The 23,682-nt window shown below is 33.8% G+C and overlaps 1 protein-coding gene across 1 annotated transcript in view; it reads right to left on the bottom strand.

Moving 5' to 3' along the window:
• ARID2 (AT-rich interaction domain 2) overlaps nt 1-23,682 on the bottom strand; it is a 163,824-nt gene that overhangs the window by 76,953 nt on the left and 63,189 nt on the right. The window contains exon 4 of the mRNA XM_044228747.1: nt 2,002-2,135. Coding sequence (XP_044084682.1) covers nt 2,002-2,135 — 134 coding nt within the window. The remainder of the gene's footprint in view (nt 1-2,001; nt 2,136-23,682) is intronic.

Below are 23,682 nucleotides of genomic sequence, written 5' to 3'. Positions count from 1 at the left end.
AGAGCAATAAGACTGTATGACCAAAGAGGTAGTCACAAATCTTCTATAGGTTCTAATTAAAATTTCCTAAAGGCTCCTAATCTACCACTATGTAAGTCTAATTTGGTGTTTATTTAAAATACACAGACACACACACATTGACAGGTATGAAGCTTACTCTATTTACCTTAGTGACAACTGAAAAGCATCTTAATAAAGGATTTGCTTTGTATATTGATAATCACATTAATTTTCAAACACTGTCATAATGTTGTTATGCCTCTTCCTTAAAAAAGCACCTTCAAATTCATAAATGCTGCTCTAAAATACTACCTCTTTTCAGTGTGAATTAGATATACTATAGTCTGATGTTCCCCAGCAATTCCTTCTTTCTTTCCTTTCATTAGCCCCCAATCCTGATTTTGTTAAACATGCTACATGTTTAACTGCTCAGATTCTCCTTTTAAAAAAGGGACACATATATGACAGTATATCAGAAAGGAGTTATTCTAACACCAAGTTAAGCAATTCTGTCATTCCCTTAACTTGTAATAATAACTCTATCAATGACTTTCATTAGGCTTCTGAAATACCAGGATTATTTCACATATTTTTCTCTTGAGGTAATCAGTTTAATTAGGGGAGGAAAGAAAAGAAAAAAATATCCAGAAAAAATTTCATTCTAAACAAGATCAAAAGTAGAAATGGGTCAGGTTAGGGAGTTGTAATAGCAGACACCAAACTGTATTAAGCTAAAAAAAATGAACAGTTCTGTTATTACTGTAATATACATAAAACACAGAGTTATATAAAGTTGAAAATGGTCTTAAAGATCATTAGTATAATGTCTCATTCAATGCAGGAATATCCTGTATAACATCCTTGAATTCAGTAATGGTCATTAGCCCTTTCTAGAAACAGAGAGTGTATCACCTAATAAGTCAACCCATTTTATTTTATCAGCTTAAACTATTAGCAAGATTTTTACATGGTGACTTAGAATGTTCTCCTTTAATCTTGGTTCTTAAGGTAATTAACTACTCATTAAAAACAAAGTGAGGTATGGTTTGTACTCATCACCATCAACTTCCACCCCCATTATACAAAAGCATCAGATGATGAAGTCTCTTCTAATAATGATCAGATTCTAGGAGATTGTTTCTTTAGTTATTACAGATGGGGAAAGAAATACGGAGTCATATTCAACATGAAAGAAACTTTGAAAATAGATAATGGATAATAAAATTAGTGATACCGACACAATGAGAAAGCTTAAATCTAGTGACAGATTATCTATAAGAGACTGGGACTACCACCAATAAAGAATAATAAATATCTAAAAAATTGTAAATTTTATCAAGAAAATACCCTTAAAAAAGACGTATCTCTTCTTTTTTAGGCCAAATGTTGGTGACTGAAGAAAAGAGATGCTTGTCTCTTTAGAGTTCCCTTCCTAGTCAACACAGTCCCAACACTCAAAGCTACTAAACAGAGGAACCCTTATTGACTCTGCCTCAATAACCTTTTTATTAAACTCTCAACCTAATCATTTTCAATTTGAGTCCTGCTCTTTTTAGCTGCAGATTCCTCTGTAACTATTATAAGAATGACTTAAATGAAAAAGAAAAATCTTATCTGTGGTACCTTAGGAAAAAATACTCAAATAGAAACATTTCCGTGGAATTCTGATGCTGGAAGTTCCAGTAATTGTAGAAAATCTAGTAGATGCTAAGTAGTCTTGACCTCCCTAGCCCTATACAACCTCTCTCTTCTCATTTTACTGACTATTCAAATTAAACCAACCATTAGTTAAAAAAATAAGGAAAAAACTTCACTTGAAAGTATAGATATTTGTAACTGAAAATTCCTACGACTAAAAATCTTACACAGTCTATTCAGAAAGGACACGGATACCAATTAGGTGTTGATCTTTGAAAGTTGCATGTGCAAAGTAAGGAATTAATTCACTGGATGATGTCTATTTTCCTAATTCAAAGCTGGACGATCTCCAATGATACTTACCTGACACACTGTGTTGCTGGTAATTGTAGGAAGATGGAATTGCACCAATAGGAAGCTGTGGCTTTGGATTGCCTGGTGGTACCTCATCGTCATCCTCCCCAAAATGATGAACTTTCTCGTACTTTTCTAGGTAACTGAAACAGAAAAACAACACAGCTGAGTTTAACAAACAGATTTACATCTTATTTTTTAACTCTTACCACATGTATCTGTTTTCCTTCCCCAGAGCCCCTAAATTTAAAAAAGAGTTAAGATACCACAAGCCTCATATTAGGGAAACAGTCACTTTAACAGTGGTACTGCAGACAAACTCAATGTAATGCTTCTAAGTGTTCTTATATTTTCAGAAAGACCACACCATCACCCAAATATCAAAGACAAACACATGTACATGAGTGGGAGAAGATTTAATTTATTGATTAAAAAAATTATATGAAGTCATTTAAAAGCCAAGTGAAAATGAGAAGATTCTCTAACCCTAGGTCCATCCTCAACCCCCAGTCTCACTCAAAAGGTTCACATGCATACGGGAATACTATATTTTCTGTGCCTAATTTTATTTAATGATATATTTTATAGATCTAAGTATGTAAGTACATTAGTACTGCTTGTTTTTCTTAACAGCTGCAAAATATTTGATCCTATTCATGCATCATAATTTAACTAGATCTCTAGTGTATAACTACTTTCAGTTTTGCTTTTAGCTATTACAAATGATGTAACAGCAATAAACTTAATCTGTGCACTTATCTGAATATTTTCTCTGGACAGACATTGGAAATGGTATGCTCATTCTAAATAAACTCCCATCCAAAAGTGATAGCCTAATATATTTTAACTAATTTATAAGATAGTTCCTATATCCCCTACTGTATTACCACTACTGGATATGACTAATCCTCTTCTTAAATTTTTTATTATTTTTAAAAATTTTATTTATTTCAGAGAGAGAAGGAGAGGGCAAGAGAGTGCATGTATGAGTGGGGAGGAGGAGGTGCAGAGGGAGAAGCAGACTCCCTGCTGAGCAGGAAGCCTGAGGTGGGCTTGATCCCACACTGAAGCCCAAGGCAGATGCTTAAGCAACTGAGCCACCCAGGTGCCCCTAATGCTCTCTCTTTTCTTTTTAAGTATTTATTTATTTGAGAGAGAGAGAGAGAGAGAGAAGGAGTGTTAGTTTCAGGGAGGGACAGAGGGAGAGACTCTACAAGCCGACCCCCTGTTCGGCCCAGACCTCCCCCCAACCCCTCCTGGCAGACTGGCTGGATTCCACCACCCATGAGGACATGACCTGAGCCAAAACCAAGAGCTGGGACAGTCAAATAACTGAGCCACGCAGGTGCCCCGATTAATCCTCATGACATCAATTACAATGAAGTTTCCAAATTCTCAATCTATCATCACCTACTAGTTTAAAATAAGATTCCCAGGTAAACTTTAAAATAGTGAAACAACTGTCAAGTACAACACTGTAGCTAACAAACTTGTTACTGCACTTCACAAATCAGAAGTTGAACTGATTAATACAATGACTTATATTTGCTACAGAAAAGTTCTAGATGTGATTATTTTACAGATCAACTCTTTTACCAGTCCTGATCCAAGCAGGTACTAAGTCCATTAGTTGCTATTTTCAAAGTCCTATAGCTACCCACCCCTTTGCTTTTTAGTTATAGACAGCTGAGATGAGAAAGGGGGGTTTATCAATGAAGAAATACAATGATTTTGGAAGTATTATTTTGAGTACCAAATCTTAACTTTCAAGGTGGGATAAATGCAAACTACAATTTTACAAATATAAAAACTAATGACATTGAAAATCATTACCATTCCTTATTTTCCCTTTTCAGGCTTTACAAGGCACAATAATTCACATCTTTGAGCCTGGAAAGGAATTGAACTGTCCCCTTCCACTCCTTTTAAGTTCTCCATATAAACTCAATTTGAGCAAGGAACTCTTTCCTAGCTGGCAGTTTGATAGCTAATGAATCCAACACTTTTCTTTAGTGTTGGAGATACAGCATACTAAAGCAGACACATATGTGCAGATACACCCTTGAGCACTGAGGAGAGAATATATTTCATCCTGATCCTGGGGATGTCACCCAGCAGATAGATTTATAGTCTAAAAACAAAAAACAAAAGGATGATTAAAAAAGAAGCCATCTCTCTCCAGGATAGACTGACAATGGTCTTAAATAGGTAAAGAAATCAGGTCTATTCTTTTTGGGTTTCTAATGCAGGTATCATAAAAAGAAGTGTATATATAAATATAGACACAAACAGCTGTTCATAAATTATGTGACATATTTTATGCAAATGAAGGATTATCTACATCACTCAGGAAATAGTATTGACAGAGGTATTTAGAGAGTACAGTCTTTTGGAATTGGAATGGTAACAAACTACAGATAAATAATCTTTATTAAATAATTTTTATCAAGATAGAATCAAAACAACAATAAAGATAAAGAATTTTAAAAAAATCTTTAATTATAATATTTTTAAGGTTCTTTCCATAAATTTGTTAGTCATAACTGAGCATAGCAGATTTAAAATTTATGTTTTTTATTACAGCTGGGAAAGAAAATAATATTACTAGTAAAGAAGGACCATAAATATGATTTTTCCTTCCCAAATACCCAAAATGGAGTCCAAGTAATACAGAGCTTGATAACAACACAAGCACTATATACTCATAATAAACAGTGTATTATACACATGTAACCCTTTATAATTCAATTTTTCTTAAAATATTAAAAAATGACCTCTGGTTCCTTGACATGTTCTACTCCTATTCCTCTAAACAGGTTCTTAATTTCATTCCCCTAAAATCTGTGGTGTAGGCAAATTATTATGATTTTTAAAATTTTTTATGTTCCTGGCTTGATTTGTTCTGTCATTATTAAATATTTCCAACCGAGACCCAACATTTCTTTGTTCAACTAAGGTTTTGGCACCCAGTTTTGATCTCTTATCTCTCTCAATAAACAAGTACAAAGTATTTGGCTTTTCAAGGAGTTATATACTTCTAAAAACTAAAAAGTAGTAACAGATAAGAGCAGCTAAAATACAGAGTTACATTTCAAAGTCTAAGTTTTCCAATATAATTCTCCATCATCACCTTGAGCTTATACACTGAGAGATATTCTGTGTTCACTCATTAAATTATAAATGCTAGACTATATTTCACTCTCTCTCTTGTCAAAGTCAATGGCATCACATTAAATAGTTACTATATTAATCAAGCAAGTATTTATTGAGCTCTTACAGTAATCTGCCTTGTACATTACATATTTAACTCAAGATTGGTAAAATACTGGAATCCAGACAGGAACAGATTCAGGCAGGATGAGTTTTATTTTCTTTTTCTTCAACTTGGCTTTAACTTACTTTACAGTAGATTCCCTATCACAGGTTACAGACTTAGAAGAAGACAAATGTGAAAAGTTGGCATATAATATAGAAATTATTTTAAATGGTACAGTTTAATTAAAAACCTTAATAAATGTGACTGATAGAAATATAATACAGAGGGATGGATTAAGAGTTCATTTAAAAATAGCATCAAGGGCGCTTGGGTGGCTCAGTGGGTTAAGCCGCTGCCTTCAGCTCAGGTCATGATCTCAGGATCCTGGGATCTAGACCCGCATCGGGCTCTCTGCTCAGCAGGGAGCCTGCGTCCTCCTCTCTCTCTCTCTGCCTGCCTCTCTGCCTACTTGTGATCTCTCTCTGTCAAATAAATAAATAAAATCTTTAGAAAAAAAATAGCATCAAATAATATGGGCAGTATTATTATGAATATGGGAAAATTAAACCTCTTACAATATCTGACAGACCAAGTAAACAAAAAAATTAGGTTGTAGAAAATTTGAGTATAATCACCAATAAGATTGATTTATTAGACATACAATGATTTTCTTTTCAAAACTCCATGGAAATTACAAAACTGATCATATATCAATTCACACAAAACACCATAACAAATTTAAGATTAAATATTATATAGGCACATTCTCTAACCACAATGTAACTCAAAGAAATTAAACTCTTGGATAATTAAAAATAACTTTCATGATATAAAATTCCAAGCCCATATGCAATTTATCTTCACAATCCTCTCTCAGATTATTTTAAAGTAATTCCCAGATATCATATAATTTCAACTGTAAATATTCTGGTAGAATTCTTGGAAATTAAAAATGACATTAACAACAACAACACTCAAGAAAACTCTTGATTATTCTTGGATCAAGGGAAAAAATCAAATGTATATGATTGGAACACTTCTCTATAACAACTTTTTGAACCGTTTTTAGTTAAAGATGACAGTTCAAGGACCCCTATTCATCTCTTCCCTTAAATCTGATTGTAATAACCTTTAAAGGATAAAAAGAGGAATACAGCATTATTTGTAAGTTAAAAACTTATAGAATTTCTGATCCATGAAAAGCAACTTCAAGGATCTACAAGACTAAGTTGCAAAACACTTCTTGAGAGAGTAATGTGATCTAGTGAAGGAGATCCTAGGCCAGAAAACATATACAGGAAAGTTCAATTTGGATTTCCTTCAACCAGCTTTGCGCACTGGCAGTATCGTAGCCAATGAGGTTTATCTGAGGCGTGGATTATTCCTAACTGGATTTCCTTTAACCACTAAAGGTTGAATGGAAAGTGAAGGTGTGTCTGATAATGGGATCCAGAGAGTGTCAATTATTTGAAAAAAGAACATACAGAAAGTTGAGTTGAACTCAGTGGTTGTGCAGGGGGTAAAGTCCTTTATAAATTTCACCTTATAGGGCACATGCGCCCCATTATTTATAGCAGCAATGTCCACAATATCCAAAATATGGAAAGAGCCCAGATGTCCACTGACAGATGAATGGACAAAGAAGATGTGGTATGTATGTACAATGGAATTTTACTCAGCCATCAAAAAGAATGAAGTTTTGCCATTTGTGATGATGTGCATGGAACTAGAGGGTATTATGGTTAAGTGAAATAACTCAATCAGAGAAAGACAATTACCATACGATCTCACTGATACATGGAATTTAAGAAACAAAACAGAGGACTGTCGGGGAAGAGAAGGAAAAATAAGATGAAATCAGAGAGGGAGACAAACCATAAGAGACTCTTAATCATAGGGAACAAACTGAGGGTTGCTGGAGGGGGAGGTGGGTAGAGGAATGGGGTATCTGGGTAATGGGCATTAAGAAGGGCACTTGATATAATAAGCACTGGGTGTTAGATGGAACTGATAAATCACCAAATTCTATCTCTGAAACTAATAATACACTATTAGTTAATTAAATTGAATTTAAATTAAAAATGTTTCTTTTATTTTATTTTAAAAGATTTTATTTATTTATTTGACAGACAGAGATCACAAGCAGGCAGTGAAGCAGGCAGAGAGAGAAAGAGGAGGAAGCAGGTTCCCAGCGGAGAAGTGAGCCTGATGCGGGGCTCAATCCCAGGACACTGGGATCATGACCTGAATGAGACAGCTCATCATGACCATGAGCTGAAGGCAGAGGCTTAACCCGCTGAGCTATCCAGGTGTCCCTAAATTAAAAAATTTTAAAACCAAAAATAAATTTCACCTTATAGCTTCTTTGTCAAAATGAACACAAAGACACCAGGAGTGTGGGTTCCTATGAAAAGCACCAGCATGGAAAGACTGTCATCAAGTGTTATCAGGTAACTGGATCGCTATTGATGTGCTCTATAAACACAGCAGGTACAAAAATTGTGGTGGCTTGGAAACGATAAAGGTAATGAAATTTCTCGGCCCAGGATTGTCCTCCCAAAAATGACAATGCAGAAAATCAATGAAGAAGGCAAGCTTCAGAAACTGTTCCACATGGAAAAGAAAAGAACTAATGAAACTGGTTGATAAAAATGAGATAGATATATATATATAAACAGGAGAGCAAACATAAATCAAAAACATAAAAAAAAAAAACCACATGCAGTGGTCCTGAAGGAAAGACCTGAATAAATGGAATGGAAGTGATAATCATTTTCTTTTTTTTTAAAATCATTTTCATAATAAAAGAATTTCTTTAACTAGAATATGTAATGTGTATATCAAAGAGCTCTCTGGAGCTAGGGTGTCAGGGTACATGGGTCACCAGGCAAAAATTACTGAAAAGGGAAAAACAATCAGATATATCCTGATAAAAGATTTAAGCTTCAAAGATAAAGATTCCTACAAGTTTTCAGAACCACTGCCACTCCCCAAAAGTTATACAGAACAGTTGGACTAGACTTTGACTTCTCTTCAAAATTAATAGCTAGAAGATAATGAGAAATATTAGAATTTTGAGGAGGAAACTTATTTCACAAGAAATCCCTACCTAACCATGTTGCTCAATTAAGACAAAAGAAATTCATTTTTTGACATGTAAAGACTCAGAATAAAGCAATATAGCCCTCTAGGGAGAAAAATACCACTCAAATAAGTACAACTCACCCATGAACAACACAGGGGTTAGGGATACTAATGTCCACACATTCAAAAATCTGCATATTAACTTCTGAATTCCCAAAAACTTAATTACTAATAGCCTGTTGACCCAAAGCCTCACTCATAACATAAACAGTAAACTGACAGATTTTATATACACGTTATATATTGTATTCTTACAATACCATAAGCTAGAGAAAATATGCTATTAAGAAAATCATAAGAGAAAATACATTTATAGTAGTGTACTGTACAAAAGATCCACATACAAGTGAACCTGTGAAGCTCAAATCATGTCGTGCAAGGGTTGACTATAATCTAATGGATAGAAGAATCAAAATTAAGAAATGGTTAAATAGCAATACAGGTGACTGACAACATGTACAGAAACTAAGACATTAAACTCAATCATAACTATTACATTACAAAAAAGAATATAAATGCCATTGGTTACAAAAGGAGAACATAAAAAATGTAAAACATTAAAATAATTTGAAAAAGTTTCCTGATAAGAAGTTTAAAAACTTTAAAAGATAAAGAAGTAGTAGAAAGAAAGAGAAAGAACTTTAGGAGAGAAAGAAGTAGAAGGTAGGAAGAATTAAAACTGTATTCTGGGGGCACCTGGGTGGCTCAGTGGGTTAAGCCGCTGCCTTCAGCTCAGGTCATGATCTCAGGGTCCTGGGATCGAGTCCCGCATCGCTCTCTCTGCTCAGCAGGGGGCCTGCTTCCCTTCCTCTCTCTCTGCCTGCCTCTGCCTACTTGTGACCTCTCTCTGTCAAATAAATAAATAAAATCTTTTTTTTTTTTATTTTAAAGATTTTTATTTATTTATTTGTCAGAGAGAGAGGGAGAGAGAGCGAGCACAGGCAGACAGAGAGGCAGGCAGAGGCAGAGGGAGAAGCAGGCTCCCTGCTGAGCAAGGAGCCCGATGTGGGACTCGATCCCAGGACGCTGGGATCATGACCTGAGCCGAAGGCAGCTGCCCAACCAACTGAGCCACCCAGGTGTCCCTAAATAAATAAAATCTTTAAAGAGGAAACCGAAATTAGCACACGCTAGGAGGAGCTTTCTTTAAAAAACAAACAAACAAACAAAAAAAACCTGTATTCTGATGCTTATACTGAAAGACTGAACAAAATGGGTTAATTTTTACTGTTAAAATGAAGGACAATATGTTCTTAGCTGTGTTTCCCATTTTTCTAAGTGTTTAACAGCATAATTAAAATCAGACTAATTACTTTCCAAACCACTATAAGGAAATAAAAGTATTACTGTATATAATATACAGAGAAAAGGAGAAAAAAAAAATCACCCTATAATGCAGCCAATTGCATTCTTAAGCATATAGCCCAGTAAAAACTGGAAACAACCCAAACATTCATTAACAATAATATAAATACACACACCGTGGCATGTTCATGCAATGAAATATTATATAGCAGTGAAAAGTAGAAACTAACATGGAGTGATTCAAATGGCCATCAAAAACAAATTGTTAAAAAAAAATAATTTCCAAAGATTACATTATGATTCCACTTATATAAAAATCATAAACAAGCAAAAAATTTACATATATTATTTAGAAATAGATAAGTGAGTGCTAAAACCACAAAAAAAAGCCATATAACAATTAGCACTTAGAAAATAAGTTAAGATTTATCCTTTGAAAGAGAAATGCAATAAAGAAAGAAACACAAGCAATTTCAAAGGTATTAGTAGTTTTGTTGTTGTTATTGTTGTTGGGGTGTAGATAAGCCTGCATATATTAAGTTTTTTCGTATTTATTTTATATTTATTTCATAATTTTAAAAAAATTTAAACACTGGAAAAAAGTATTGTTATTTCAAACTTTCAAATAAAACAAGTATTTTCATTGCCATATAAAATGTTTCCAATTACAGAAAATGATTAGAAGCCCCTTGAAAACTGTAATCTAGCAAAATCTGAGAAACTTTATAAAAACTACAGGTAAAAAAAAAAGATTACATTTACAAATGGTACATAAAGACTAAGCAAAAGAGCAAGATAAGATTTTGTTACAGAAATCCAGTAATAGTTCAATATTAAAAATTTTATAACACCAAACTCACAGATCAAGAAAAAATATTATCTAAACAAAGGATGCCAAAGCTTATTTAATAAAGTTAAGCACCAATGCTTCATTGAAAAAAATTAATTAATGAAGAATTCTAGAATACTGCTGTTTTTGGATATGTCCTATGGCCCCTCTGGTTGTACCATATACAACAAAGAATTCCCTATCTACCTCCTTTTTCAATACAGTCTTTCTCAGAATATTATACCTCAACTTGATCCAGGGCACTTGCTTCTGTAGAAGAGTACCCTTCAAAATGGGCCACACAAACAAAATATTCCAATAGGGAAAGATATTTAATTTATGGATCCACACTACCTACTTCCTTCCTCACTGACAGTCCATATGTTACTCATCTGATATTAACCAATGTAGAGGAGCTAAGAGTGGAATTCCTATTAATTTATTAGCCTTTGACCACTGGAGCCTTAATCATTAGGTACTAATAATGTCTATGTATGTCAAGGTTTCGGGAATTTAAAGACAATATTACCTAATTTTAATTAAACTATTTCTCACAAAAGAGATTAAATAGATTTCTTCAAAGAAGCTACAATTTGAATAATGCAGAAAAATAAAACAAAAAAAAAAAAACAAAGCTGATACTTCCATTATAAAACAATGGCAATGTGATCAGATAGATATAAAAGTAGGCCAAAAAATTTCTAAATTATCAAAAAATAAAATACCTTAATGTGGATTAACATTGATTATGAACGTTGTCCTAGGTTAATGTTGTACTTTTTATGTTACTGATGATTTCCAAGATGTTTAAAACTTCAAAATTTGAAGACAAGCTTCTACATTTTTCTAAGTAATATTTTTCAAGTCATTGAAAATCCAAATCCTTTTTAACACTTTTTAAAATCTAACCAAAACTTTTTAAAATTAAAAAATAAATATTATTTCAAGCAAGTGTACTGATAAATATTTATAAGAGCCCTTCAATGGCCAAATCCACTATCACTGGGGAAACATATCTTCATTTTCTCATGATAAAAAAGACTAAATTAATACATGGAAAATATGTCAACAAAACAAATACTGTTGGGAAATGGTAAGAAAACACTACTAAGGAGTTGAAAAAACAAGGATTAGAGCAAATTATATTGCGTGGGAGGTTTTCTATATAGCTGAATTCAAGTACAGATGTTTCTAACATATCTGAGCTTATAAGTATTTCCTAGATTCTCTTTCAAAAATGAAATTCGCAAAGAACTACTTTTTGGTGAGTCATTAAAGGAAAGCTGTACCAGAGAGGATATATTCTCAAAAGCAAATGATTTTAGAAAAAAAGAATTTCAGGAAAACATGTTAATTCTACTTAAAACCAAAATGAAGAAGCAGCTGCTTTAACTGGGAAAGGGAAGTAGAAGCAGGGGGAAGGGAGCTAAGGAAGATGAGAGAGAAAGCAGGCAGAAGGAAGGGAAAAAAGGAAGATTAAAAGACCTGTAAAAAGCATTTATTGCATCATTTATAGGCAGGATAATGCAGCAAAGAAGCTGGAAGTCAGAAGTGCCAAAAATGCTTCAGGATGATGTCAATGGGGTCAGTTATATAAAAACAAGGTCTTTGAAACACAGAAAAATCTTCAAACGTATTTCATAATGAGATGTGAAGTGATAAGAAAAATATTTTGAACCAGAGAGGTCAAATGGATATCTTAGTCAAGAGTAATTAAAAATGCTGCCAATATTGAGAGTTATACACTTCACTTTTTAAAAAGTCCCAAATTTGCTGATTTTCTCATGACAGCATTAGGTGATGAGCAGTTATCTTACCTAACAGCTAATTTAAAACAAAACAAAACAAAACAAAGACACCTTATCAACCCTTTAAAGTAAAAACAAACAAACAATAGAAAGTAATTACTTTATTTATTTTTTTTAAAGATTTTATTTATTTATTTGTCAGAGAGAGAGAGAGTGAGAGCAAGCACAGGCAGACAGAGTGGCAGGCAGAGTCAGAGGGAGAAGTAGGCTCCCTGCAGAGCAAGGAGCCCAATGTGGGACTTGATCCCAGGACGCTGGGATCATGACCTGAGCCGAAGGCAGCTGCTCAACCAACTGACCCACCCAGGCGTCCCGCAAGTAATTACTTTAAAAAAGAAATTCATTCTATGGAGAGAACATTTTCTTAAAAAGGATGCCTTTTATTTTTTATTTTTCAAGATTTACTTATTTGAGAGAGTGTGTGTACATGCAGGGAGGACAAAGGGGAAGAATCTCAAGCAGACTCCCGGCTGAGTGGGGAGCCTGCCACGGGGCTTGGTCCTACAACACTGAGATCATGACCTGAGCCAACACCAAGAGTTGGATGCTTAACCAACTGAGCTGCCCAGGTGTCCCAAAAGGATGTTTTTTAAAAGCGAATTTCCTTCCATGATATGATCCTGTTGAAAATATTGTGCATGTATCATACATTAAAACTTCCATATCTACACTGAAGTAGGAAAAAGAATTTTCCAAAACTGTTATAAAAAAAAAAAAACTCCACCAAATTCTGTGGGCTTTGAACCCTTTAAGACAACTTTTATATTGATATAATTCTATACTTAACAGTCATAAAAATACTTCAAAGAACTCATGTCCTCAATCCAGATGTACCAATTGTTTATATGTTGTTTAGTTGCTTTATCATATTCTCATTTTCTCATTCTCTCCTCCTCCCTCTGCCCACACATGTACACACCCACAGCACTGCAACCCTCCCCACCCCCAGAGTTTTTCCTGAACCATTTAAAATTAAGTTACTGTTCCTTATTTTTAACAAGCTTGACATTTTTCAAGAGTAGAAGGTGGTTACTCTGTAGAAAGTCCATCAATTTAGGCTTGTCTGAGGGTTCTTTAATAATGAAATTAGATACAAAGAATGTACCTTTGGCAGGAATACCACAGAAATGAATGCATATCCTAGTGTATATTATAAGGAGGCACATTATGTCCCACTGATCATACTGTTAACTTTGATTACTTTGTAAGACTGGAATTGCTAGGTTAAATCACTAGGAAGTTACTTTTTTCCTTTTGGAAATTAATAAGTAACTTATGGGAGAACACTTTGAAGTTATGTAAATAACCTGTTTCTTACCAAACTTTCACCCACTAGTTTTAGCAACCATTGAGGATTCCTGCCTGAATCGAATTATTACTGTAATGGTGATTTTTCCTTAACTCCATTATTCCTTCCACATTTATTACCTGGCATTTATTCTACTGTAAGTGAGCTGCTCTTCCCATCCTCTCCCATTTATTCAGTTACTTAAAACATCATGGATTATTTCAAAAATATTATATTCCTATCATTATTTATTCTAATGTTCAAAGTGTTCCAGCTTTGGCCAATGGGAGCCCTTTCAAGCCACCTCCTCTATCTTTTGATGTAGCCCTATCATTTTTTGAGCAGTTTCTTGCTTTGTAGAAAAAGATAAAACAGGCTTATCTTGCATTTTCCCTGCTTCCATACTAGCATCACTCTTTTCTCCAAGGAACACTGCTTCTTTTTAATGAGGAATGGTATTTAGAAACCAATACCTAAAGACTAGCTGTGCTCACTGCTTATAGAGGTATCTTTCTTCCAGGCCCTTTTAGTATATTTATTAGTATGTATAAATCCATTTTCGTATCTCTATAAAAGGATAAGATCATATTTAAACCTCTATTGTCAATTCAACACCACAGTTTTCCCCTTTCATATTTTTAACTTTCTCTCTTCTTTTTTTTTTTTTTTGTTAAGATTTATTTGACAGATAGAGATCACAAGTAGGCAGAGAGGCAGGCAGTGAGAGAGAGAGAGAGAGAGGAGGAAGCAGGCTCCCTGCTGAGCAGAGAGCTAGATACGGGGCTCAATCCCAGGACCCTGGGAACATGACCTGAGCCGAAGGCAGAGGCTTTAACCCACTGAGCCACCCAGGCGCCCCTACCTCCTCCTTTAGAGTTGGCATTATTTATCCTTTGTAAGAATATGTAAGATTTACATATTATTCTTTCACCTTTGTTGTCACCTACGTTTTAATCTTAGATCTACAATTATAATATATTTAATAATAACCATAGATTCTTCTGCAATGTTTTCCTACTCAACTCTAAGTTGGATAAAGCCCATCCACTAGTGGATTCCTCAAGAAATATTCAAGTGTGTGCTACCCTATTGAGTTATACATGTTTAAAATATCTTTTTATTCTTGATGTTTAAAAAACAGCTTGGCTTTTTTGTTTGTTTGTTTCCACAAAAATATATTTAATAAAACTGTTATTAAAAAATCAAATATTTTCAACATTTTATCAATTCAAACTCACTGTAAGTAACTGGGACTTCTTTGTATTTTGGAGATTACCTCAACTAAAAATACATTACACATTTGCAACACTTCGAAATATAATCGAAGAGCTACCTCAACTAATGTTAAATTTCACATTAACTCCAGAGACTTATAGGTTAAGATTCCCATAAATTTGTCTGCAATCAAATGTAATGTACTAATTATGAATGTCTTAATAGCTATTAAAAAGAAAAAATATTTGGAAGGAAATGGTTGGTTTTAAAGTTCTGTGACAAACTCCTAGAAGATAAAAAATATGTAAAACCAATTTAATGACCAAGATTTATTTATTTATTTTTCTTCCTTCCTTCTTATTTTTTCTTTCACCTAGATTTCTTAATGAATCCCTGATAGTCATTTCTGGCAGCTCAACCCAGTCTGTTAGAATGGTAGTGTGCTATATGCTATCAGGAACCCTCCACTGTTTCATCAGAGCCATACTACTAAATGCTCTAACAGTCCTGGTCAAAAGTAAGGAAATGATAACAAATTTCAGTGCTGTACATACCTTTCCCATGTAAGAACAACTTAGCTTTACATAAAATTTTTGGTTTACCCATTTCCTTACTTTCTTGAAAACACTGCTCCATTGGTACTTCACTTTGTATGTTTCTGTTAAGAAGTGTGTGCCAGTTTAATATCTTGGCCTATTAGTTGTTGTTTTGTTTGTTTACCTGAAGGTTCTCAAAGTTTATCTTTAGAGTCTAATACTTTTAGAAAATATGACTCAAAATTGACTATGTACTTAAACTTCCCCAAGTACTCTATGGTCCTTTCAGTGTGTAGATAGATGCAGGTCTTTTATTTCTGGAAAATTTGTTTACATTATAGTTTTAAATACTATTTGTACCTATTGTTTAGTTTTTCTAACTCAATTATACATATATGTTGAATCTCTTTTTGTCTCACATTACCACCATTTTCTCTTTTACCTGTTTTACTTCTTTAATTCATTTTCCTTTTCATGATTATTTTTGTGACTTTCTTCAATACCCTTTATTAAATTTCCAGTTGAGCTCATTCTCTTTTGGGCATCTTGGAATTTAGAATTCATTTCTAAGATGATGTTTTTTCTTTTTCTTCCACCTCTTTCTTGGGTTCAACCAACTCTCCTCTTATTTCTTCCTAGGTGTTTTTGTTTTCTCAACCATTTACAAATATAAAAAGCAGGGGCACCTGGGTGGCTCAGTGGGTTAAAGCCTCTGTCTTCAGCTCAGGTCATGATCTCAGGGTCCTGGGATCGAGCCCCAAATGGGGCTCTCTGCTCAGCAGGGAGCCTGCTTCCTCCTATCTCTCTGCCTGCCTCTCTGCCTACTTGTGATCTCTGTCAAATAAACAAATAAAATCTTGGAAAAAAAAAACCAGACTTTTGAATCAATATATGACAAACTATTAAACTGAAAAAAATTGGAGTCTACTGCTCTCATTAAAATAGTGTTCAATCATTCATTAAACAAGTATTTATTAAGCATTTACTACATGCTAGGCACTGCTCTGGATGTCTGGAAAACTAAGTAAATAAAGCAGACAAATAACCTTATCCAAATGAGACTAACATTCTTATAGGGGAGGCAAATAAACAATAAAATTAATAAGTATGCTTTTAAAAAAACACCGAGGCTTTTTATATGTTAATAAATAAAAATTTAAATATATTTTTCACTTTTATCATATTAAAAATTTACTTTTATTTCTATCTAACTACACTTAGGTTATATATTGGGCAGTATGCCCCCAGCTTTCCATTTTTAGGAATATAATCATAGCCCAAAGAACACAGATGTCTAGAGAATATCACCAAGAGATCCTGAACTTATCGCTAGAAGGAATAACTTAGGAAACATTGGGTTGTCTCTCCTTGGGAGAGTGGATAATAAGTACATTTATAGACACAAGAGAAATCATTCCAATTTATTAATTTCTATTGTTTGAATCAAGTGTATGTGTAAGAAAAGGGACTATATTTAGATATTAAGCAGCCAAAAATGAGGACTGCAGGAAATGTTTGTTTGCTGATACTCAACATTTAAGAACGCTACTAATGGGGAATTCTCCAAAGTGATAAGCAGCAGAGTATGGGCCTCACTGAACTTGCTAAAAAGGGTGAAAAAAAGGTTTCTCTCTACTTCATGTCACCTACAACATGGACAAACAAATCAGTTTTGTCCAAAGTGAACTCTGAATTTTTAGGGGATAACAAAAAATGGGTTATTTAAGATAGAAGCAGTAGTAGTTGAGAGATTTACTCTTCCTGACTTCCTAAAAATTCCTTATCTTCAGAAATTAGACAGGGCTGATTTATATTGTTTGCAAATAATTATTTATAATCCAATAATTCCACTTCTAGAAATTTATCCTACTCTATATTCTAGAATGTATGCAGGCAAGGAATTGAATACGGATGTACAATATTACTATAGTTTGTGACAACAAAAGACTGAAAAAGAAGCCACATGTTGAAACAACAGGAAACTATTGTTTTAAATTCTTAAAATGGGCTACTATGTAGCTGTGAAAATGAGTTATACACTATGTAATAAAAAGGATATCAGCTATATACTTGGATATGAACAAAGTATTTCTGGAATAAAATAAAAAGACTGTAAAAGGGGTTACCTTCATAGTGGAAACCTTCTCACCCTTTATGTTATTTGAATTTTCTTTTTTTTAAAAGTGCTCTTGATTACTTCTCAGTGAAAAGGCTAATTACAAACAGCAAATCTATTAAAAGGCACCATATTAAAAAAGGAATGAAGAGATAAATTAATGGAATAGGTGATGAACCATTGTCCAATATAAGAAGGTAGCTTTTCAACTAACTGGGGGAGATAACAAATTCACTACTGAAAAACAATTAAAAATTTTGCCTCATACTATACAGACTAAATTAATTTCCAGATGAGTTAGAGATTTAAATGTAAATTTAAAAATTAAAGAAACACATAAGAAAATATAAGTTAATATATGTATAATATTAAAGCAGGGAAGGCACTGTCCAGCATGAGAAGGAGCCCATAAATTAAAAGTAATGTTTATCTCATGATGATTTTAAAACTTCTAAGAAGGCAAAAAGTACCACAACAATATGTGACTGGCAATAATTTGGAAAAATACTTCACATACATGCATATATGTACACACACATGCACACTTAGATCTTAAAATATTTCAAGTAATTAAAATATTACCAATATTATAATTTTTTAAAATGAGCAAATCCTTTTTTTAAAAGATTTTATTTATTTGACAGAGAGTCACAGCGAGAGAGGGAAAGAAGCAGGGGGGAGTGGGTGAGGGAGAAGCAGGCTTCCTGCTGAGCAGAGAGCCTGATGTGGGGCTCGATTCAGAGGCTTACCGACTAAGCCACTCAGGCACCCCGAGTAAATGATTTTTTTTTAAAAGAAATATTTGACATAAGAAATGCAAATTGAAATGTAAAAGGAGTTTAAAAATTATAGCACCCAATTTTGGCAAAGTTTTGGTTAAGCACAAACTCATACACACTGTGGAAATACATACTGGCACAACCTTTCTGCAGGCGAATTTAGCAATATGCATTAAGAGCATTAAACATATGAGTACCATTTGATCTCAGAAATCTTTCCTCGAGCAAATTACCTTAACTAAACATATTATTCCAAACTGTATCCAAAGATTTATTCAAAGTTGTCCACTGCCATTTATAAGAATGAAAGACCATCTATCCGACTGGGCACTAGCACTAAGTTTTAGGCATAAGAATCCCATGCAGTCAAAAAAAAAAGAATTCCATGCAGTCAAAAAAGAAAAGAAATGAAAAGAATTCCATGCAGTCCATAAAATCGGTGTTGCAAAAGAATACTTAAAAAGAATATTTTAGATATTATAATAAAAAATGAGAAAATGCAATGGACATTATTTATTTAAAGTACGCATTTCATAAATAAATATATGCAAAGTCTTAAAGCATATACAATAAAATGTTGAGAGTAATAAGGATTAGAAGTAAAAATTTTTATTTAAAAACATTGATTTATTTGTACTTACTAAACTGTCTATAGTAAATATGTCTTGCTTTTATTTTATGACAGAAAAAAGAAAGTGCAGGTACAGAAATTATTCCTTCTAGGTCTAGAGTGAGGAGAAAACAAGATATAGATCATTGGGTAGTGGTAGGAAAAGTAGTTTAAAAAGAAATCATATATACCAGATTTCATTTCTCTAATATATTAGTCGGATATCTAAAAAGAGTATAGAAGGCAGCAGTGCAAATTGTGGAATTTAAGCTAAGTAATAAATTACTAAAAGAGCTTTTTTAGAAAAAAAGAACGTTGCCATTTCTTTAGAAGGTACCTAAGTAATAGCAGTGTTGTCTGAGAAAGAAACGTTTTAGTCTAAATTGGAAGGAAGAACATTTGGGGAGACAGGAAGTAGATGGGACAGAAAGAGGAACAGAAAGGATATGAAAGGAAAAAGGGGGGGGGGAAGTCAAGGAAAGCGAAGAGGAAATGGAGGAGAAGAAGGGAAAAGAGAAGAGAGAAAATGACTTGGGACGTATGAAAGATGGGAGGGGGGGGTAAAGGAGTAGAAGGGAAGAAAAGGAAGACCAATGAAGAAAAAAAGCAGGACAGAGTGCTCAAAGAAAAAGCTGAGGGTAACAGAGCTTATTACAAATGAAATAGGTCACCTAGAGAATGCAGTGCAGTGTTGTGGTGAGCTAGAAAGCAGTGATTGCATGAGAATAGACTTGAGGTAGCTATACAGTGGGTAGAAACTATCCTTCGCAGGATAAGGTTATAGATGGAACTTTGATACTGGTACATGAAACATGTACAAGATGCAATATATCCCTAAACTAAAATACACCCATTATAAATATCTGGACTTAGTCCTAAATCATTACAGAAGATAATATTTACTTTCGTTTTTAAAATAATCTAAGAACACGTCCATGTTTTAAAACCCAATAGAATATAAATACTCCAAGGAAAAAAAGGACAGAAGTAGAATATTCCAAGAAACTAAGTTTTAGACTGAAATGGGAAAAAAGATTGGGACTTGTGGTAAAAAGTCCCCTGGAAACTAAAAGAAGAGGGAGTAAATATTGTCATGCTAAATTATTCATTATATATCATGCTAAATTATTAGTTATCATGTTATATTATGAATATAATTATTCAAGACCAAAATAAGATCTAAGTAGGCAGAATATTACGGAATTCCTTTTCAGAATCAGTTCCACCATATAACATTTAAATTAATCTCATTACTGGGACGCCTGGGTGGCGCAGTTGGTTAAATGACTGCCTCCGGCTCAGGGCGTGATCCTGGAGTCCCGGGATCGAGTCCCACATCAGGCTCCCAGCTCCATTGGGAGTCTGCTTCTCCCTCTGACCTTCTCCTCGCTCATGCTCTCTCTCTCTGTCTCTCTCTCTCAAATAAATAAAATAAAATCTTAAAATAAAAAAAAAATAAATTAATCTCATTACTGAATAACTGCACTTTGTTTACTGACCTAAGACAGTGAAAACTGACCAACTAAAGAAGAAAAACCCATTATTCTTAGGGGAACCTTGCATGTTTTACCAATTAAGGTACACAGGAAAAATGCACCCAACCATTAGGATAAAGCCATCAGAACAGAGAGTATACCTGGAGCTCTCCCTGGTCCTGCAACTAGTCCCGGCAATCAGACTTGACTTAAAGACTATTTTTAATCACTGAATCCAAGTTTACTATTTGTATGCTGAACTACCTGTACTCTCATTAGACTTATTTCAGCAACTTGCACCTCAACTGTGCCTCTGTAAGTCTATTCTTCCAAAGTTTATTAGGAAAAGCATAAAACATAGACAAAGAGCCAAGAGTTGTATTCTAGGTCATTTTTGTAAATGTTTTCTTCGTGTTTCCCAATAATTAAAAAAAAATAATTAATAACCTGCAAAACTAAAAGCACAGTACTACTAGTAGACCCTTAAAAGTATCCTTGTGTGTGTGTATACATGTGTGTATGCGAGAGAGAAAGTCACTAGATTAATCATAGGCTATACGATCAGCCAAATAGCTTTAGAAATTAATTTTTCTAGAAATAAAAATTACCATTGAGAGCTTACTTCATTTTATTGGTCTAAACATTCTCATAAAATCTGTAAATCTTTAGTTGCTTTTCCCCCTTTCTCATCTGTAATTAACAGAGAGCAGTTATTTCACTGTCTAAATAGTATACATTTTATTACATTTCTTCCTTTTTAAAAGTATTTTATTTATTTAAGAGAGAGTGTGAGAGAGAGCATGAGTGGAGGGGAGAGGAAGAAGTAGACTCCCCACTGAGCAGGGAGCCAGATGCAGGGCTTGTTCCCAGGACTCTGAGATTATGACCTGAGCCAAAGGCATATGCTCAAAAGACTGAGTCACCCAGGCGCCCCATTACATTTATTTCTTAACAAAAAACAAAAAGCCTCACGTATTAGGAATTCCTCCAAAATCTAAGCACTTAGCACGAATTCCTTTAATTACAGTATAAAAATCACCAAGAGTAACTGTTTTGAATTTCCAAAATAGTTACCATTTCTTTTTTAGGGGAAAAAATAGACGGTAATTTTTTGCTGCACTTTTTGTGCAACAAAAGTATGATCCACAAACAAGATACTATAATGTAAAACTTAATCTACATGACTTGGGTATTCCAACAGACGCCATGGTTTTACTAGACAACTTATTGAATTAATAAATTAATAAAATTATCAAGTTTATAATGAAAACAAATATGAATAAATAGATTTAGGAAGGACTGACTAACCTATGTACAATGCAAACAATTCTCTTCAAATTCAATGTTTTAGTTAAAATGATCTATTAGATAATTTAACTTTCCCCTGAATAATTAATACTCTATATACTATCTATTAGTTTAGAAATTGTATGTCAAAAAACTTTTGAACAATTTTGTCATAAGCCATGTTTCATTTTTTAAATCATCTAATCCTGTTATAGGAAGAAAAAATGATATAATTTTTGACAGAAAGAGTTCTTGTCTGAAAGCACAGCTTGTAAACAAGTCAAAGGGAAATTACATCTGCTAGATAATTCTGCCCACCTCTCCTATCCCAATACGATCTCCTCTGTGGCTTAAGAACAGCACATTTTAAATTGATTATTGACATATATTATTATATAATGAATCAGAACAAATAGAATCAAAGGTGAATATGCATGTAGTGCTGAAAAGCAATAAACATATCCAAATTCTTAACCTTTCTAAATCTAAGAATTAAAATTCTGTTAGGCAGTAAAAAGCTACTCTAAGAAAGTTGCTGATCTAACTCAGTAATTCTTAAATCAGGGTGATACCATGCCAGAGACAGTCTGGAAAAGTGTGGGGCCATTTATGTTTGTCACAATGACTATGTGAACATTATTGTTAAAATTAGGAGGCAGGAGCCAGGAATGCTATATGTACTACAAGGCACAAAGATTTGTACCATCCCAAATGCCAACAGTGTTTCCACTGAAAAATACTGATCCAATTCCACTATAAAAGTAAACATTAAGAATTTCCAATAAATTGGGAAATTCCCAATGAACATCTGACTTAAGAACATTCTTCCTTAACAAGGGAAATGGGGACTCAAGACTCCAGAGGCCCTGCCTCCAATGGAAATAAAAGTCCTAGCATAACCGAATTATACCATCTAGAAAATGACTATACATTCCTTTATGAAAAGTTTAATAAGATGCTGCTTCCTAGAAGTATCTCTTTCCCAATCCATCCAAAAAAGCAAAGCAAGGTAAAGCAAAGCATGGAAGGAAGGAAGGGAGGAAGGCTTGGGCGAGGTTGGTGGGTAGAGGAGCGGAAGGAAGAAAAAGGAAAGAAACACAACATAAAGGAATGAAGGGAGGAAGAGATGTGTATGCTAGCAACTGCAGAAAGGACTTAAAATACTTTTTTCCCATTAGGAAGAATGTTACGTGAAGCTAAAATTTTGCCACAGCTAGTTAATAAGTAAGCATTGGAGGCCAGCCTAGGAATTATGACGTTTCTATCAGAAGCTTCACACTTATTTCCAAGCAACTGACTGCAAGTAAAGTTACCAAATAAGACTCATTTATAAACTGACTGCTTTTTACAGTGGTAAAGAATAATTGTGTCTTTAACTTTGAAATGATCATTAGGTTTTTATATGTATAATTCTCAGAGTTTGAAGGACAAATATTTACCATATGTTATTCTAAATATGTCTATGTTATTCAAATGAGGATGTACTTTCATCTTTTAAAAAACAGACTACATTTTGAATAGATAGAAAAATAGCATCAACTACTGATTACTTTGCCTCAAAAGTAGTAAAAAATAACTAAATCCAAACATATTCTTGTAAGTAGTTATGAACTATGAAAAACATTTATTGGAGAACTGTTAAATCTAGAAAGACTATGCTCAAAAACTAAGTACATACTGTCATACAGTCATATTAGTAATTCAATTCAGAATTTCTCAAAATCAGAGTAGGGTTTGAAAAAATAAACCACTAAAATGAACATACACTAATTTTTTTTTTAATTTATTTACTTGAGAAAGAGAGATTAGAGCAAGTGAAAGAGAACACGAGGGGGGAAGGGCCTGAGAGAGAGAGGGAGACCACAAACTCGCCTCTGAGCAGGGAGCATGATGTGGGCTCGATCCCAAGACCCCGGGATCATGACCTGAGCCGAAGGCAGACGCTTAACGGACTGAGCCACCCAGGTGCCCCCATGTGCAACTTTTTACTATTATTATTTTATACATTAGACTTCTTTCAAATAAGATAATGAAAGGATATA

The sequence above is a fragment of the Neovison vison genome, chromosome 12 (genome assembly GCF_020171115.1).
Source record: "Neovison vison isolate M4711 chromosome 12, ASM_NN_V1, whole genome shotgun sequence".
NCBI classification, from domain to species: Eukaryota; Metazoa; Chordata; class Mammalia; order Carnivora; family Mustelidae; genus Neogale; species Neogale vison.
Note: the sequence above shows the minus strand (reverse complement) of the source record. Positions and strands in the feature narration are given on the sequence as shown.